This window comes from Pteropus vampyrus, unplaced genomic scaffold (assembly GCF_000151845.1).
Source record: "Pteropus vampyrus isolate Shadow unplaced genomic scaffold, Pvam_2.0 Scaffold7, whole genome shotgun sequence".
Lineage (NCBI taxonomy): Eukaryota > Metazoa > Chordata > Mammalia > Chiroptera > Pteropodidae > Pteropus > Pteropus vampyrus.
In genome coordinates, this window is record NW_011888788.1 from 12,830,371 (window position 1) to 12,851,323 (window position 20,953).

At 36.9% G+C, this 20,953-nt stretch overlaps 1 protein-coding gene across 1 annotated transcript in view; it reads left to right on the plus strand.

Annotated features, from left to right (window-relative positions):
• The first annotated feature begins 6,375 nt into the window (after positions 1-6,375).
• PCSK2 (proprotein convertase subtilisin/kexin type 2) overlaps positions 6,376-20,953 on the plus strand; it is a 258,735-nt gene continuing 244,157 nt past the window's right edge. The window contains exon 1 of the mRNA XM_011371282.1: positions 6,376-6,904. Within this exon, the coding sequence (XP_011369584.1) occupies positions 6,566-6,904 (339 nt within the window). The 5' untranslated portion in view covers positions 6,376-6,565. The remainder of the gene's footprint in view (positions 6,905-20,953) is intronic.

Consider the following 20,953-nt stretch of genomic DNA (forward strand, 5'->3'; position numbering starts at 1 on the left):
AGTGATTTACTACAGGTCACATGGCTAAAATGACACACAGCCAGCATTAAACAAAAGAATCTTTACTTCCAGTCTCACAATCTTCCCACAATACCCTCTACCCTCTCTACCCTCTCTTCAGTATTTATAGTCTAATTCATATTCTTTCTCATTATCTCATCTTCTCATATTGGTAATCCTAGTTCTATATTCCCCAGGAATTCCTCTAAGGACTACCCTATAGCAAAATGCAGAACATAAGAAAAGCTAACCATATTGGACATTTGCAAAGGTTTTCACTAACAGAGAAGGGAGGAAATGCCAATTTGTCTATTCTGTGTTATCTGATGTTAAAAAATGTGACTTTTGGCTAAGACTTTCCATTTCACTGAAAGTCTGTATTCTGGAAGTCTGAGTTTAATATGTTAAGCTTTTTTACATCTATGCTAATTTTTTTAGAGAATACACTCTTATTTCCATATTATTTAAGTGTGTTCTATTAAAGGCATTATAAAAATCTCTATAACAAAATGAAATAGACCTCAGAGATTGTTTAAACCAGAAGTCACAAATTTAGATGGCTTTATGAACCAGGTCAGAAATGTAAAACTCATGAGTCAGGAGACTAGGTGAGGATTCTGGCAAACTAGGTAGCTCAGGTCCTATTACATTTGGGGGAGGAGAAGGAGGATGGCAACTATTAACTCCAGCTAATTGCCACTATGTTGCCAAATCATCGATCATTCCTAAAGAAACTATATCTTGAAATTTTCTTTTATAAGAAATTATGTATTTTTAAAGGGTGGTGGTTATTTTTTTAACACTGTGATCCAAATAAAATTGATATGAACTTGAGGCCACTAGCAGAAATTGATGCATCATGGAGTGTGTTATTAGAAATTAAGAATACTATGATTGGATCCTATATCAATTATAATCTCTTGATTGCAAAAATTTTAAAGATAAAATAAATCTATAAAGGCCACAGGTATTGTTTTGAGTAGCTAGTTTTATAAATATGTTTCTAAGGTGTATTTTTGCTTCACTCTCTCTAGTATCAGAAGAAAATAAAATGAATATTGTATGATAAACTTTCATAAAATAGACTATGCTATGTTTCTAAAACCACTAAAGGATCAAATATTTTCAGAAGAAATGGAAAATGGAATATCTGACAGCACAGCCATAAATTTATAGACGTTCTTCCAGGATGTTAAATAACATTACATATCAATTTTTCTATTTGGGCTAGGTCATCCAAAACAATATTAAATAGTGTGTAATTACCCAAAGAATCTAGTTATAAGTAAAGACTTTCCTTGCAACGCCATTTCATTGCAATGCCAGAGTTAGCCTTAAAAACTAGTAAGTACATTTTAATGCTAGAACTTTTATTTTACAAATAATATTTTTATCTTCTTAAAGTCTAGTTTATATTTGCTAACAAGTGATATGCTTTGTTCCCTCTGAATTATTTCTACATTATATTTAGTTTAAGGAGCAAAAAAAACAAAAATAATCTTCTTGTTAAAGATAATTTCCATAATCATTCAAAAAGTGAATTGAACATTTACTGTATTTTTTAAAAAGACCATAAAAAGGGAAATAACTCAAGGTAGAGAATTCATGAATAGATAATCACTTTCTATAGACAATAAGCAACGTTCCAATAAGCCCTGAGAAATAGCTAATTACCTTTCCAGGTGAGCAGACATTATTTTGTATTCCTGTAGACTAAAAGGAACCTAAAGATAGTAAATAGTAATGTGTTCCCAATTTTCAAAAGAACATTAAAACGATTCTTAGTCCTCATTGTTTAGCTACCTCAAATACCAAGATAATAAAACCTAAATTAGCACAAAAAAATTAATTTTTGCTATGTCAAAAAATAAGGAAGCAATGAGTAACTTTTGTTTATGAAGAGTTGATTAGTCTGAATAAATCTGACCGCTTATTGATGAAGTTACAAAATGAATAAAATCTAAAGCACTCTAGATTTAATGCTTTGATGATAATAAAACACTTGATAAAGCCCAATGAGTCCTCCACACTATATTAATTTAGGATAGCTTAGATAACAAAAATCAGCTAAGACTTTGCAACTAAAGAAAAAACAGAGATAGGTCATTTAAGGAAAAGGTAAAAGTTGATAAAGGCTATAGGAATGGGAGGCAAGACCAAGTGAATTTCAATGATTTAGAAGAAGCGAGTGCATACCAAGGAACTAATTAAAAATTTCTGAGTCCTTGAATTTTAAAATACAGCAAATACAAGACTGTAGATAAATATCACAAAAAGAAATAAGATGAGATCTTAGAAAATAAAAATCATCTGGATAAAATAAGAAAAACTTTATCAATGTTGAATTCAAAATCTGGCAGAAACTCATTAAGTGGTAACAATGCTTCAGAAAGCCTGAGTATGGGCTGGGGTGGAGGAGACAGCCAGGGCAGGGTCATTAGAAGGAATCTACTTGAAAGTGTTAGTAATACAGTATGATAGTAGAGAATTGTGACATCTGATGAAATTATTACTGCTGCACTTAAAGTGCTCAGAATGAATGCAAAAGAAATGGCAAAGCCCAAACTGATTTTTAACACAGCTGTATTTTAAATTGTACTTTCTGATGTACATGTTTTATTCTCCTTCAGATTACACCCCATCCAATTGAAAAGAAATCAACAGAACCTAAGATCTTTTCCATAACGGCCCAAAGAATATTCAAAGATTCAGCAGCCTCTCCTAAGGCTGCTTCTAGCTTTCTCTCTTCTACTCAGTAATGGGTTTCCCTTGAACTGAAGCTCCCTGGGCCCAAAGTTCTTTCCAGAAGTACATCTGAGTGGGGGGGATCCCAATTATACTTTGGGTGGTTTGGGTTCTTTTAATTACACATAGATCTGTTGATTTACAGTTATGAAGTCATAAAATGGGAATTTCTGGTCTTTGTGGGACAATGATGTCAAAGAGACTCTAGGGGATATGTGGCATATCTGAACTGAAACCAAATATTCATGTTTTCTCAACAGATACAACAGTATCTTAAATAATAAGAACCTAAACATACTGATGGTTTTTATGTCTGGTACTGTCACTCAGTTTGTGTCAGTTATTCTTTCTTCATATCCACAAAATTAGCAAATATGAGACTCTTATGGGGAGGTTATATAAAAATAAATATTTCTTGGCCACCATAAATGTTATAAAAAAATATATGACTGTCCTCAACATTTCTCAAGCTGTTGATACGTTCTACATTATTCTCTGTACTTTGATATCTCTTTGAAATTGTAGGTTTTTGACCTGAAGAATATATAACCCAACAGTATCTTTTACAGATAAGGAGACAGGGCATTTGAGAGATGCAGTGGTTTACCCCATGTGGCACAGTCAGTGACAGCAGAGCCTACAATAGAGATTCTGTCAACAGGATTCCATTTCAGTTCTTGAAACATTCTGCTGCCATTCTCCTGTTCACCTTCTTATTCCAAAGTTACTATTGGCATTTGAGGGGAAAAAGAGCTTAGAAATAGTTATCTAAAAGAAGCATTGTGTACATGCACATGGATTTGTCTTTGTATTTCAAATAACAATTAATGTATCAATACACTTCCTCCACTTGCTACTACATTGTTATGCATTAGATATTTATCATTTGCATCACAAAAAAGAATTCTATTTTCATTTACTATGCTGTTCTGACAATACTATGATGAACTCTATTCTATGTAAACCACTAAAAATGGCTCTTTTTAATCATCCATCTAAGGCTTTATTTAGCTTGTACACAACTTTATGTGGTTTTAATTATTTGAAATGCAGATACGTAAGATCCAACATTTATTAGCATTTTATCTTAGAAATTTATTTATAAAATAAAGTATTGCTCTGTGGTTTCAGAAAAAAATTAATAAATATCTCTGAATAGATGGTAATTTCATGTTCATTTTCAGAGAGATTTAGCTACATTAGCAGTGCTATTTCATGACACCCATAATTTTCTAAATTGACTTATTTGATGCTCTTTAGAATCTATTTTTCTGAAGACTTAGATTTTTATCTCTGTTGCTGCTTTTGAAATGCTCTCCATGATTGTGAATCCATCTAATGTAATTTTCACATTTGGTGTCATTTTTCTCAAATGACAATACAGGGCAAGAAAAACAATTTGAAAGTTCTTCATACCAGCCTAGTATTTTGATTCAAAATATGGATAAAATGTAAGAAAAAGAGAAATAGGAAAATTTGAAGGTCTCTGCATAAGAAAACCTAGTGTTAAAATCAAACAGATGGACTATGAGGGGTAAGCTGTGGAGTAAGATAGGGTAATAAAAAAGAATCTCAGCAGAAATGAGCCTATGAACAGCAAAGAAGTGAGAAAATGAGCAGCTCTCTTTCCTTTTATTAACACTTTTGTGGAAACCTTATCTCTACTTTGGCCCCTCTCATCTTTAGCCTATATCCTAACACCTCACTTTTCAGCACCTCACTTAGCTTTTCTTAAAGTAATTCAAGTACTACTATTACTACTACTACTACTACTACTACTACTACTACTACTAATAATAATAATAATAATAATATTAATAATAATAATTGCATATAGATTTCTTATACTTTAATTAAAACCTCCAATAATGCCTACATTTTTATTTGGCAATGTTTGAAAGGTCTCTAGGGGAGCCAACTATGTCAGCAAGGAGATCTGCTGTGAAGACAGTGAGTCCCACGGCATTAAATGAGTATTCATTTCTACCAAAATTGTATTTTTGTAGGTTCTGACTTTACACTAAAATGAAAAGGAGAAAGTCTGTAAAGATAAATAGATAGATGATAGATAGATAGATAGATAGATAGATAGATAGATAGATAGATAGAAAGGTAGAGATATGTGTGTGCAATATGTCAATATTCTCTCTCTCTCCTTTCTCTCTGTCAGAAAGTTCTCTTATCTCTTATCCAAGTAAAGCAGCATTTAGAACTTGGTCATCAAGATCAATGTACATACTCTGTAATTCAACAATATTTGAGTTGCTTTAAAACAATACTCTCTCATGTTGTTGCAGACATCATGTCCTTGCTTTCTCTCTAACAAGAAGAAGTCAGTTGTAAGCAATTAATAGAGTGGGAGTGTACAGTTCTCAACTGGATAACTTAGCTGATCCCCTGACACTCTGCCTGAATTAACCCCTAGTTAAGAATGCTGAAATGGAATCTTGGTCCAGTGCCTGGGATTGGTGGATACACCTTCCCAAATTCACACCCTTGCTGTCCTCGGGCAACCAATATCCCTAAATCTGAGAATGTATTCTAGGTGTATCAGTCCCAGCAGCTGTTTCCTTGAAGGTGGTGTAGGCAGAGCAGCTTAGACTCCTAGAGGAGTCGCATTTAACCACAATTGCTGGTGAGGCAAGCTGGATCTCCTGCTAGGCTTCCCAGCTGCTTAGTTATAGACCTGCCTGGAGCATACATACATACCTACCTACATACATACATACAGACAGACAGACAAACAGACATAAATACATACATTCATACATACATACATACAATAGCTCGTTCCTGCACTCTCGCCCCCATGAGTCACCACCCCTAGAAGGCTGCTTTTCCCAACGCTCCCAGTACCAGGAAGGGGAGCAAAGGTGTCATCTCAAAGTGGAGGCAAGAGGAGAGTTAATATTTGCTTTGCTATTCAGAGAAGGGGAGGCAAGTATGCTTTGAGTGAGTGAGTGAGTGAGTGAGTGAGTGAGTGAGAGAGTAAGTGGATGAGAAGAGACAGGTTTTTGCAGGGGAAAATTATCAGAAAAGAGGAATAGGCAGAGGTCGGTGCCCCAGCTCCCCTCGGGGCCTCAGAAAGTGGCACACACCGTAATTCCCTCTACAGAGCCTTACAAATTTCCACAAACAATGACATCACTCGGGTGCCGCCGACCAGGTTACTAATGGGGGGATTTTCCTGGGAGCAAGGAGGGCCTGGGTAAGGAGATGGAGGAGCTCTCCGGGGTGCTGACAGGGACGGGGGAGAGGACTCTCAGAGAGAAGCCCCCCCGCTAGCCGAGGCAAACCCGCCAGGCCGGGGGCGGACAGGGGCGGGCCCGGGGTGGCCCAGGGCGGGGTTCGCTGCTTCTCCCATCGTCATTGGCTGCTGGAGGATTCACGTCACCCAGGCTGGTGCTCTCCTCCCGACCCAGTGGAATTAGAGCTAAGGAGGAGCTGAAAATGATTTAGCATCAAGCACAGACATACACTCGCTCTTTCTCTCAGATACACACAGCTCCCCACATTTGCACCTCTGCCAGGGGCGGGCCCGGGGTGGCCCAGGGCGGGGTTCGCTGCTTCTCCCATCGTCATTGGCTGCTGGAGGATGCACGTCACCCAGGCTGGTGCTCTCCTCCCGACCCAGTGGAATTAGAGCTAAGGAGGAGCTGAAAATGCAGATTTAGCATCAAGCACAGACATACACTCGCTCTTTCTCTCAGATACACACAGCTCCCCACATTTGCACCTCTGCCAGCGAACTGGGCCGCCTGACTACACGGCTTCCCCGCCAGCCAGATGCTGGAGATCACACACTGATTTGCTGCTTTCTATGCCCCTAGTCTCTTCCTCTACACAAAGATTTCTTTTAAAACAACAAACAAACAACAAAAACTGTATATACATATTTTTTTTTTATTTGCATCTTTCCTCCGGGTCCCCTGCTCCGCCAGCCTGTGCGCCTCCTAGCACCACTTTCCACTCCCAAAGAAAGATGAAAGGTGGCTGTTTCTCCCGGTGGAAGGCGGCCGCCGGGCTCCTCTTCTGTATCATGGTCTTTGCATCTGCCGAGAGACCAGTCTTCACGAATCATTTTCTTGTGGAGTTGCATAAAGGAGGAGAAGAAGAAGCTCGCCAAGTTGCAGGAGAACACGGCTTTGGAGTCCGAAAGGTAAGCTATTCCTTGCATTTCGCATGTTGTTTCAAAACGGGGACAGCCCTGCGCAATCTCATTGCAGATTTGCAAGTTTTCTCTCTTTCTCATGCGATGCAGACATTATGCCATCGGCTCTTTAACGCGACATTGCCTCCAGTGATCTTTCACGGGTTATGTAATTAAAATGTCCTTCAAATTCTACTAGTAAGGTCATTAAAAATAATTTATTGCTCTTTGACTTGGTAGCGAAAACAGGATAACACATTTCAAACAATGCTGTGCGTCGGGCTGCTGTCCGAGGTACCAAGTTCTCAAGGCTGCCTGGGAATGGAGGGATAAAGTGCTGAACATCTGGGCTTGGCGTTGGCTGTCCTGCCAGAGATATATCCCCTGCTCCCAACCCCGCAGAAAGAGTAATTTCGGACGGACAGGGCTAGAAGCTTAGACATTGTAATTCATCTCTGTGCTCTTTGGACCCCGCGCCAGGAGGATTTCCCTCCCGGTGACTTCGGTCCCCGCTCTCTTCCAGGGAAAGCAGACCTGAACTGGTTTTTCTTCCCAAAATCGGGGCTGAACTTCTCGCCTTCGTCCCCGCCCACCACAGCCCACCCCCGGAGCGTACTCCTAGTTAGTGCTCACGTTCTCAACGAACAGCTATAGAAGCTGGAAAGGTAGATTTTAAGGAGAGTTTCCTGCGGAGAAGTCGGGGTGCCTCTCCTGGTTTGTGAGCAGCCGGCTTGGCTTTCCCAAGAGGACGCGGGGATCCCCATCCCAGTAAGTTGTTAGAGTTCTACGGTTTGGTCAGCTGGATGGGGCTGCCAGTCTAGGATGCCTGGGGACTCCTTTGGAGAGTTCAGGGTACCCATCCTGTGAAGGAAAGGAAGAGAAGAGCACTGGGTGACTTACCTGCTCTTTTTGCGAAATATCATGTCAGGAATATCAAGTGTCCTTACGGGACCTGGTGAGTGGTGGGATAGAGTAAGGGTGCAAGGAGAAACCGAGGAGAGCAGAACCTAGAGGACAAAGGGATGTAATTTGGCAACCAGAGGGCCGGCTGGAGGTTTGTGGGATTCCGGGCCCAATCTCCCTCTTGAACCCAGGAAGGAGGCTTGAGATGAAGGGTGGGAGCTCTCTGTCGTTGCTTTTGCTCCTCAAGGGCAGCGCGAACTGGGACTCATATCAGTCCCTCTGTCCCAACTTCCCACGCCTCCCACCTCCCTCCCAGCCGCGGCAAGTGCTCTTTCACATGCTGCGAGCTCTCTCGCCTCGGTAGGGCGTTGGCAGTCGCAATTTCGACCCCAGGTGGCTTTGACAGCGAGTTTGTGAGAGGTCTCGAAAGAGGCGCTGGGTCTGCCAGTGGCGCGCGGGCGGGTCTTGCAGAAGGGAACTTGTTGCTCCAGGGAAGCGTGGGTAGAGCAGGAGAAAGAGGACGCCAGCTGAGGGAGCAGCCCGCTGTTGTTCTGGCCCAGGGCCTGGGGACTATTTTAAGAGTGCCGCCAAACCAATAAGCAAGCAGACCCTCCTTCTTTCCCACCCCACTCCTCAAACTTGGGAAGAGCCAGGACGCAGGCGCCATAAATATAATAGTGATTATTATTAGCTGACAGTTATAGGGAACCTTTATGTGCTGGAGTCCTTACATACATTCTTATTTAATATTCTCAATAATTTTTAGGAAGCTACTATTATTATTAAGCCTATGGTACTGATAAGGAAATTGACTCAATAAAGCCCATGATAAAAACAACCAAAGATTTAAATGCAGATCTTTCAGAGATGAACTCATGCTTTTTACCCTAGTACTTACCAAACCAACCTAAGTGCTCTGCAGGGCATGATGGGCATTGGAGTATGCCAAAGTCGTCAGTTCCAGAGTGTAAAAAGCTACCGTTGATGCACAAGTAGCTGTTACTTTCTCCCCCTACCATGCACCTTTTCATAGTGTAGGCGGATTTTGCTATCTCCTCTTTATTTCTCCTTTTGAAAATATGGCCCTAGGATATGATCTTAGAAACTTAATCAAATCTAGATGTAGCCAAGACTGATAATGGCTTAACTTACTAATTGTCCAAGAAGGTTACTTTTTTTTTTTTTTTTTTTTTGTATACAGGTAAACAACCTAATGAGAGATTTACAGTTTTGATGATGGAATTTGAGCGTGGAGGTGTCGGGACGATCTCATCATAAATGAGGTTGAATCGTCTCAATACACTTACTTTCAAATCTCAAAGAACTCATACTATAGAGTGAAATCAGATACCTAAGTCTGTTTCTCTCTCATTCTTTCTCGAAGAGGAGCCCACTGGTTTTTAATCATGGCCTCAAACCTTCAATTCCTATCTAGGAGACATGGGCTTCTACCTTGCTACCTCTCTCCTTACCTCTCCATATCTCTCTGAAGTAACATCTCTTACCTGAATGATTTTGCTCCGATACATATTTAAGTAAAAATCAGTCTTTGGCAAAATAGTTCTGTCTGATGAATCTTTGCTTAATGCTACATCTGTCTAGAATAAAACCTCTTTTTTCCCTTGGATCCATGCTCCATCCATCCTTCAAGACTGGGCTCCAAAGCTTCCCTGATTCTGTGGACCACAGTGAGCTTTTTTCTCTCCAAATTCCTGTGGGACAAAAAGCAAAGCTTGCACAACATAAGCTAGTATAGTCGTCACTTCTCTAGTCATTTCATATATGTACATAAATATGGATGTAAGTATTACCTTTCACTTAAAAGGTAAATATTCAGGGATATCGTCTATATTTCTGGTTTCCTCTTCATAGCCAGCATATTACTAGGTTTGCCAGCCTATAAAAAATCTTTCTTAGTTTTATTTATTACTCCAAATTTCCCTTGTCTTGTCTTGTTTTTTTATCATGCTTTACTGTACTTTGTTTTTTATCATGCTTTACTGTACTTTACTTTTGTCTTGTCTTGTTTTTTTATCATGCTTTACTGTACTTTACTTTTGTTAATATTTGTTATTCATTTTCATTTTAAACCTGTCTTGTCTTGTTTTTTTATCATGCTTTACTGTACTTTACTTTTGTTAATATTTGTTATTCATTTTCATTTTAAACCCCTAACATTTAGTACACCTCCCAACTTCCTACTGCCCCATTATCTCTAATGCTCAGTGTCAGACACCAAAGATTCTCAGTAATTATTTATTTACTCAAAAGAAGGGTCAACTATGCACACTAGAGGAACCTGCTATTTTACTAAGTTATCTCATCCAACTTCACAAACCTACGAGGTAGAAATTATTAGCATCAGCCCTAATTCTCAGATGAAAAACTTGAAGTTCCAGGAATTTAAGTAACTGCTCATATCTGGAAAGTGAAAAAACTCAGATTTAAAACCAAATTTGCTTTACCAAAAATAATTTTGTTTTTCTATCATGCTGCCTCCAGCAAGCCTTTCCTGACTGCTAAGAGCTCTGCCTTTAGGGCACCATTTCAGAATTCTGATATTTTTCTTTTCCTTTCTTTTTTACTACTTTGTTCTATATCTAATACTTATTTGGTATTAACATATGAACCTACATCATTAAAAATGTGTATGAGTATGTATTTCTTCAGGTAGATCATAAATCTTCCAAAAGGAGAAACAATATATTGTCTTTTTATAGTTCCTATATTTAGCATGGTGGCCTGACATGAGGTATTTGATAAATATTTTGTTGATTATTTTGCCTAACTCTTATTCTCTAAAATGGAGTAAAAATACCTTTGACTTTACTCTCAGAATGGTGTATTATGACTAAAGTTTTCTATTTTATCATGACTTGGCCCAAAGATGTATGTTCATCAGAGAAGAAGCATGTGTCTAGGAGAGTGAATGAATTTACAGTAATAACAAAGGAGTTATTAGAAAGGGTGCCTTAAAATTCTCAATACACTATTTATTTTAATTCCCTTGGAAAAAAACAAAAATTATTTATTAAAGCTATATGTTGAGAGTTGGCCAAAAATTAGGTAAGAATTAAGGAAAAATTCCGAACTGAAAATTGAGTGTTCTTGTTTTGCTATAGTATGTTTTGTTTTTTATCCTTGTAGGACTATGGCTAAGTAAAATCACGTGAGTGCTTTATATGTGTGAAAGTTTTTAAAAATTTTAATCTAGCAATAATTGTGCTCTTATGTAATGAAATAAAATTTTTGTCATTTTAGTTTTATTGAAATATAATTTAAGGAAGGGTACAGCTTAATACATTTTTATCAATGGGGCATGCATGTATAACAGGCATCCAGATCAAGAAATAAAATATTATCAGCATCCTATAAGCCTCCCTCTTGCTCACTTGGTTAGTTTTCAGTTTTTGGTTATTGTAAATATTGCTTCTGTGGATATTGTCATATATGTATTTTGGTGAACAAATATATGCTTTTCTGTTGGGAACATCCCAAGGAATAGAATTGCTGAGTCAAAGGGTATGCATACATTCAACTTGTACACTGTGTCAGTTTTCTATTGCTGTGTAACAAATTACTACAAATGTTGTGGCATAAACCCATGCAAATTTATTATTTCATAACTATCATGGATAAGAAGTCTGACACATTTTAGTTGGGTCTTCTACTCAAGACCTCATAGGCTGAAATAAAAATATTGGCCAGGTGTGTCTTTCATCTAGAGGAACAACTAAGGGAAAAATCCAATTCTAAGCATATGTGGGTTTTCAGGAAAATTTAGCTCTTCATAATTAGAGACCTAGAGTCTTCATTTTCTTGTTGGCTATTGGACCAGGACCACTCTCTGCTTCTGGAGACTACTCTTAAGACCTTGGCACATGACCCCCTCTATAATTCTTCTCACATTCTAACCCTTCAAATTTCTTCCTTCAGGAAGGGCCTGGTCCTTGCTTAGGGTTAACATAATTAGGCAAGGCCCACCCAAGACAATTTCTCATGATATTTTTTTCTTTTAATATTGTTTTTTTAAAATTTTCAATTATAGTTGGCATACAATATTGTATTAGTTTCAGATGTACAACATAGTGATTAAACACATATAACTTATAAAGTGATTGCCTCAGTAAATCTAGTACCCATCTGACACCATATGTAGTTATTACAGTATTATTGACTATATTCCTTATGCTATACTTTACAGCCTCATGACTATTTTGTAACTACCAACTTATACTTCTTAATCATTTTCCCTTTTTCATCCACTCCCCACAACACTCCTACCATCTGGCAACCATCAAAATATTCTCTGTATCTATGAGTTTGTTCATTTATTTTGTTCCTTAAAGTCCACATGTAAATGAAATCATATGGCATTTGTCTTTATCTGACTTACTCCACTCAGAACAATATCCTCTAAGCCCATCTATGTTGTTGCAGGTGGCAAGATTTCATTCTTTTTTATGGCTGAGTAATATTCCATTGTGTATATTTACCACCTCTTCTTTATCCATTTATCAGTTAATGGACACCCAGGTGTCCTCCATATCTCTGCTCTTTATTATAAGTAATGCTGCAATGAACATTGCAGCATTACTTATAATATATCCCTTCGAAGTAAATGCCCAAAATATCCCTTCAAAGTAAATGCCCAAAAATGGGACTACTGGGTCCTTTTTTGTCTCTAGTTACAGCCTTTGTTTTAAAATATATTTTATCAGGTGTAAGTATTGTTATCCAGCTTTTTTTTCTCCATTTTTATAAAATATCTTTTCCCATCCATTTACTCTCAATCTGTGTGTGTGTCTTTCAATCTGAAGGGAGTCTCTTATAAGCAGCATATATAAGGGGCTTGTTTTATTATTCATTCGGCTACTTTATCCTTTGATTGAAGCATTTAATCCACTTACATTTAAAGTAATTGTTGATACATATGTAGTTGTCATTATTTTATTATTTATACTATTGAACTTTTCATCTTCTTCTTAAAGAAGTCCCTTTAACATTTGTTGTAATACTGGTTTTGTACTGACGAACTCTAGCTTTTTCTTATCTTGGAAGCTCTTTTTCTGTCCTTTGATTCTATATAATAGCTTGCTGGGTAGAATATTCTTGGTTGTAGTCTTGCTTTTCATCACTTTGAATATTTCATGCCAATTTCTCCTGATCTGCAAAGTTTCTATGGCGAAATCAGCAAATGGTCCTATGAGAGCTCCATTGTAAGCAACTAACTGCTTTCCTCTTTCTGCTTTTAAGATTTTTACTTGTCTTTAACCTTTGGAATTTTAATTATGATGTGTCTTGGTGTGAGCTTCTTTGGGTTTATCTTGTTTGGGATTCTCTGCACTTCTTGGGCTTGTATGTTTATTTCTTAGAGAAGATTTGTTATTATTTCTTCAAATAGGTTTTAGATTCCTTGCTCTCTCTTGTCTTTCTGGTGCAAGACAAGAGATGCAAATGTTGGCATGCTTGATGTTATCCCAGAGGTCCTTTAAACTATCCTCATTTTTTGGATTCTTTTTTCTTGTTACTGTTCTGATTCGGTGTTTCTGCTACCTTATCTCTAAATTGCTAATTTGATCCTCTGCTTCATCTAATTTACTATTGATTCCCTCCAAGGTATTCTTCATTTCAGTTATTGTATTTTTCATTTCTAACTTGTTCTTTTTTATGTTTTCTATCTACATTTTTATGTTTCCTACCTCTTTGTTAAGTTCTCCCTGAGTTCATCTACTCTTCCCCTAAGTTCATTGAGCATTCTTATAACCAGTGTTTTGAACTCTGCATCTGGTACATTGCTTGTCTCCATTTTATTTAGTTATTTCTTTGGAGCTTCGTTCTGTTCTTTTATTTGGGACATGTTTCTTTGTCTCTCCATTTTGGTTGCCTCCTTATGCTTGTTTCTAGAGCTGCTATGTCTCCCAGTCTTAGTAGAGTGGCCTTATGTAGTAGGTGTTATGTAGGGCACAGAGGCACTGTCTCCTTGGTCACCTGGGCTGGGTGCTCCAGAGGTGTCCCTGGTATATGTCATGTGTGCTCTTCTGTTGTAGTTCAGCCTTGGCTGCTTTTTGCACATCTATGGGAGAAATCGATCCATGGGCTGATTGGTTGTAAGGACTGGCTGTGACTATAGTAGAGGAGCTATAGTGCAGGGACTGACCTTAAAGAGCAGGATTTGCTTTAGCAGGGCTCTGGTGCTTGTCCAGTCTGCCCTTTAGGTGTGTTGTTCTCAGATGGAATCTCATATGTGCTCTGGCTCTGTCCAAAGCCTCCTACTGGGTGTGACAGCCCGGGGACCTTCTGGAGGGGCCCCACCACAGGCCAAGTTTAACTGCAGCCTGTGCCCTTCCTGGGACCACCTAGCATGAGCCACCAAGCGATTGACTTATGTCTACCATCCATGCTGGGCTTGGAAGTACCTCAAGAGGCCATGCTATGAATTGAGGCTGGCTGTCGCTAGTGCCGGGTTTGGGGCTGCTAACAAGAGTTACAGGGCACACCAAGCCACATTCTACTTGTTTGGATTTTGTGAACATTTGAGAGATTTTAGGAAAGTCCTCAGCATAAACCAAGTCAGGCCATTTGTGTGGAAAAGCCACTGGAAGCAGCATGGGTGAGCCTGCAAGTGTGAAGTGGGGTCTCAGAGAATCATCAAGGTGGGGTGACCAGTGTTAGCCACATTGATGGAGACTCAGATATGGTGACTGTCTGTGTCTGTATGCTGGGGTGGGGGAAGGACTCAACAAAGAAACAATGAATTCTTCCAGTACTTCTATCTGGTAGAAAGCTGCCCCTCCAGCCCTCATCTTGAAGTCAGAAAATTCAGTTTCTCCTCATATGTCCCTGGTGCTTTTCAAGCAGCTGCCCCAGCACTGAAGCTCAGAGCCAGTGAGTCCATCAGTGAGCAAGTTTGTGTGCAGGCCCTTTAAGAGGCGCACCTTGCACTCCAGCAGGCCTCCATCTTATTCAGCCATAATATCTGCTTGTTTTCACAGCTAGAAGTTGTGAGAACTTCTCTTCCCAGTATAGGAACTGTGAACTGGAGAGCCTGATGTTGGACTAGAACTCCTCACTCTTCTAGTGGGACCTCCAGAGCCAAGATAATTCTCCTAATCTTTAGCCATCACATTCAGGTGTGGTACCGGCCTGTTCTGAGTCTCTGCCCCTATTATGAGTCTCAAGGTGTATGTCCTTAGTTGTAGAACTTCTGTTCAGTTAGACTTCCAATGATTCTTAATGATGGTTGTTCTATAGTTTAGTTGTAATTCTGATGTGGTCATGAGAGGAGAGAAGCACAGCATTTGCCTATTCAGTCATCTTGACTGGAAGTCCCCAATTTCTCTTAATTTTTGATTAACTCAACTAAATTGATTTGAGACTTTAATTTGATTTGGGACCTAATTACATTTGATAAATCTCTTCATCTACGTCATGTAATGTAATCTAAACACAGAAGTAAAATCTATTATATTCATAGCCTTGTCCACACACAAAGGGGTGTGGATTTTACAGGGCATGTAAACCAGAGCGTGGAAACCTAGGGGCCATCTCAGAATTCTGCCTACCACAGACAATCTGAAAAAGGTTTTGAAAGCAGTTATGCCAATTCCAAGTACCACCAGCAGTGTGTAAAAGTTCTGACTGCTCCACATTCTCTCCAACATTTGATATTTTGCACCTTTTTCCTTTTAGTTATTTTGGTAGATATGTAGTGAGGTCTCATTGTGATTTTAATTTGCTTTTTCCTAATGATCAGTTGAAGCCGAATGCCTCTTCATATGCTTATTGGTAATATGGATATTCTTTTTTACACAATATTTGCTCAGGTCTTTATCCCTAAAAAGTTTTTCTTATGAGTTATCTGTCTTAATTTTTGGTTTGTAGGAGTTATTTGCCTATTATGGATAGAAATCTGTTATCAGATATATGTATTTTAAACATTTATTGTCAGCCTTCCTTTATTAAAATATACTTAAATATATTATATTAGTTTCAGGTGTACAACATATGATTCAACATTTATATACTTTATGAAGTCATCACCTAGATAAGTCTAATAACTCATCATATATAGTAATTATGATATTATTGACTAACTTTTTATGTTGTAGATTAAATCTCCATGACTTATTAATTTACAACTGGAAGTTTGTACCTTTTAATCTTTTTCACCTTTTCTTCTATACCCCAAACCCCCTCCCCTCCAGCAAACAGCAGTTTATTCTCTGTATTTATGTGTGTGTCTGTTTTGTTTTTCTTGTTCATTTGTTTTGTTTTGTTTTAGATTCCACATATAAATGAAATCACATAGTGTTTGTCTTTCTTTGACTTATTTCACTTAACATTATGCCCCCTAGGTCCATGCATGTTGTCACAAGTGACAAGATATTGTATATATATATACCACGTCTTCTTTATTCATTTATCTATTGCTAGACACCTAGATGGCTTCTGTATCTTGGCTATTTTAAATAATGCTGCAATGAACATAGGGATGTACATATCTTTTCAAATTGATGTTTTTATTTTCTTCAGATAAATACCCAGAAGTGAAATTGCTGGGTCATATGGTAGTTCTATGGTGAAATTTTTGAGGAAACTTCATACTGTTTTTCACAGTGGCTGCACCAATTTACAATCTCACCAACAGTTCATGGGCATCCTCCTTTCTCCACATCCTCACCAACACTTGTTATTTGTCAACTTTTTGATAACAGTAACTCTGACAGGTATGGTTTTCACTTGCATTTTTCTGATGTTTAGTGATGTTGAGCATCTTCATATGTTTGTTAGATATCTGTATGTCTTCTTTAGAGAACTGTCTATTCAAGTCCTCTGTCTATTATTTAATCAGATCATTTGGTGGTTTTTTGCTGTTGCGTTATATGAGTTCTTTTTATATTTTTTATATTAACCCCTTATTGCATATATCATTTAAAATATTTTCTCCTATTTAGTAGGTTGTCTTTTTGTTCTATTGATGATTTTCTTCACTTTGTAAAAGCTTTTTAGTTTGATGTAGTCACATTTGCTTATTTTTGCTTTTTGTTGCCCTTATCCAAGTAGACATAGCCAAAAAATATTGCTAAGACTGATGTCAAAGTGTTTGCTTCCTGTTTTCTTTTAGTTTTATGAATTCAGACCTTACATTTATTTTAAGACTTTAATCCATTTTGAGTTTATTTTTGTACATGGTATGTGAAAGTTGTCCAGATTCATTTTTTGCATGTATCTATCATTTATTGAAAAGACCGTCTTTTCCCTAATGTATATTGCCTCCTTTGTCATTGATTAAATTGACCATATGAGAGTGGGTTTATTTCTGGGATCTTTATACCTTTCCATTGATCCATGTGTCCATTTTTGTGCCAGTACCATATTGTTTTGATTACCATAGCTTTTGTAGTATAGTTTGAAATCAGGAAGCACGAAACCTCCAACTTTGTTTTTTTTTTTTTGCTCAAGATAGTTTTGTGTATTTTGGGTCGTTTATGATTACCTATAACTTTTAGAACTATTTGTTCTAGTTCTGTGAAATGCTATTGAAATTATGATAAAGATTTCATTGAATCTGCAGATTGCTTTGGGAATTATGGTCATTTAAACAATATTAAACCTTCTAATCCATGAGCATGATATATCCTTCCCTTTATTGTGCTGTCTTTAATATTATGATCAATGTTTTATAGATTTCAGAGTATAGATCTTTCACTTCTTTAGTTAAGTTTATTCCTAGATATTTTATTCTTGTTGATGCTATTATAAATGGGATTGTTTTCTTATTTTCTCTTTCTCATATTTTGTTATCATTGTACAGACATGGAACAAATTTCCGTATATAAAATTTGAATCCTGCCACTTTACTGAATTCATTTATTACTTCTTATAGTTTTTTAGTGGAGCCTTTAGGGTTTTCTGTATATAGTATCAAGTCATCTGCAAACAGTGACAGTTTGACTTCATTTGTCTAATCTGGATGCTTTTTATTTCCATTTCTGGTCTGATTGCTATGGCTAGGACTATCAATACTATGTTGAATAAAGTGATGAAAGTGGGCATTCTTTCCTTGTCCTTGATCTTAGGAAAGCTTTTCACCATTAAGTATAATGTTAGCTATGAGTTTGTCATATATGGCCCTTGTTATAATGAGGTATGATCACTCTATATCCACTTTATTGAGGTTTTTTTTTTTCTATCATAAGTGAATGTTGAATTTTGTCAAATGTTTTTCTGCATCTACTGAGGTAATCTTTTAATTTTTATTCTTTGTTTCATTAATGTGATGTTGATTAGTTTGCAGGTGTTGAACCATCCTTGCATTCCTGGGATAAATCTCACTTGATCGTGGTGTAAGATCCTTTTAAAGTATTGTTGAATTCAGTTTGCTTATATTTTTTGAAAATATTTACATTTATGTTCATCAAGAATATTGGCATGTAATTTTCTTTTGTTTATTTTTTGTAGGGTCTGGTTTGGGTATAGGCAATATTGGCTTCATATAATAAGTTTGGAAATGTTCCTTCACTTTCAATTTTTTACAATGGTTTGAGAAGGATAGATATTAATTTTTCTTTAATATTGGTAGAATTCACCTGTGAATCCACTAGGTACTGGACTTTTGTTTGTTGGGAGTATTTTGATTATTTTTTCAATCTCATTACTAGTAATCGGTCTGTTCAGATTTTTTGTTTCTTCTTGGTTCAGTCTTGGAAGGTTGTATTATTTCTACAAATGTATCCATTTATTCTAGGTTGCCCAATTGATTGGCATATAATTGTTCATATGCTGTGTCTTATGATCCTTTTTATTCCTATACTGTTGGCTGTAACTTCTCTTTCATTTCTGATTTTATTTGGTCCTTCTCTTGTTTTTCTTGTGAGTATGGCTAAAGGTTTATCAATTTTGATTATCTTTTTAAAGAACAAGTTCTTGATTTTATTGTTCTTCCCTGTGGTTTTTCTCCATCTATATTTCATTATCTCCTGTCTTATCTTCATTATTTTCTTCCTTCTACTAACTTTGGGCTTTGTTTGTTCTCTTTTTTTTTTTAGTTTCTTTAAGTGTAAAGTTAGATTGTTTACATGGAATTTTTCTTGTTTCTTGAGGTAGGCCTATGTTGCTATGAACTTCCTCCTAGATCGGCTTTTGTTGCATCTGTAAATTTTGGAAAATTGTGTTTCAATTTTTGTTTATCTCAAAGATTTTTTTCTCTCTCTCTTTGATTTCTTTGTTGACTCATTAGTTGTTTAGTAGCATGTTGGTTAGTCTCCACGCGTTTGTGTTTTTTATGGTTTTCTCTTTGTAGTTGATTTACATTTTCATGCTCTTGTAGTAAGAAAAGATGTTTAATGTCACATCTATCTTCCTGAATTTGTCTTGTGGTATTACATGTGATCTATACTGGAGAATGTTCCATGTGCAATTGAAAAGAATGTGTATTATGCAGTTTTTGGGTGAAATGTTCTGCATAAATCTATTAAGTCAATTGATCTAATTTATATATCAGATATTTCTATAAGAAAATATAGAGAGAGAAAAGAGATAGTTAGATAAATTGTTTTACAGAACTGGAATCATATTATTAACTAATTTAATTATAGAATTTAAGAGAAGGAAAAGAAATTGAAAGAAAACTGAGGAAATTGTTAAACTTTAGATAAGTGACTCACATCAAAGAGATATTTCCTAATAGATCTCCCTAAAATTAAGAGGAAATATATTGTGAGTAAAGTTATTTTATATATAAATATTAGGTAATATCTATTTAATTGCATGTTTATTTAATTCCATATTTCAACTTCAGTGAATTATAGACTATGTGCTTTGCAAAATAGGACTGTTAGCATCCTAACACTTCCTCTCACCTCCCTGATTTTCACATTCCAGTTATTTTTAGGTTTGTCACTATTTTAACATCATGTTACATAGAAATACTGTCTGTGTATTACCATAATTCACAGTATTGCTTATATTAGCTATATATTAAAGTTATTTCTAATTTCATCACAAGTTCTTTTACCAGATCTTCAGTCCCCAAGTCTTCATTTTCATTCATCTCTTGGTTAGCTGGATTTTATCAAAAAGTAAAGAGATTTGCCTACACATGAAAAGGGAACTCTCCTCTTTCTGAAATAAGAGAGAGGAATGGGTAAATGAAATTCAGTTTGTAGGTCATGGAAGAAGATATGGGTAGAATATTCACTTTGGAGTCATAATGATTTTCAAAGGTGTAGGAGACAAAGTCAATGCTTTGAGTGAGGAAAGAGGTGATGGAATTGAGGCCGCAAGGAAGAATAAATTAATTTTTTATACTGTTAATGAGAGTAGTAGGGGATGTTGACGAAAAAACAAAAACAAAAACATGACTTCTGGGCATTACTGAGGGGCCAAGTGGGAGAGAATGGATTTAGAGTGGCACCAACTGAGTCATTTTCTTAAATAGCATTAAAATGGAGGTGGTGGTGGTGAGGAAGGAGAGAAATGGAGTTTTCTGAAACTGGAATATAAATAAAATAGAAGAGAAGGTAAATTGAGATTAATAGTGAGAAAGCTGAATGGGAGAGAGCTATTATTAGTTAGGGGGATTTTGAAGCTCAAGTCTTCAAAAATTGAGCATTTCCGGATAATAATAAAGTCCATGAAAGTGAGCTACCAAAGTCAAAGAGAAGTGAAGGTGGTTAAAAGACCGAAAGTCAAATGCATGAGCATCCATGCACATATGCCTTAGTCATGGAACGGCGGGTGATAGTGTTGCCAAGGAAGACTGGTGAGAGAAAAAGTAAAGAAGAGGTCTTAGGACAAAATCTTGGAGAACTTTGGATAAGGAGAAAAAAAGGGAAGCCAGGAGAGAGGACAGAACTTCGATTGTTAGAGAAATTAAAGGAGAATCAAAAGAGTTCAGGGCTGTGAAAGGAAGGGAGATGGGGGCAAAGAAAAAATAAGGCATAAAGTATTTCTATTTTTAATTTTTTGAGAATTCTTTATACTTTTTTCCATGGTGGCTGCACCAATTTGCAATCCCACTAACCTTGTGCAAGGGTTCCATTTTCTCCACATCCTCACCAATACTTGTTGTTTGATAATATATTGAAGATAGCCATTCTGACAGGTGTGAGGTGATATCTTTTTGTGGTTTTAATTTGCATTTCTCTGACT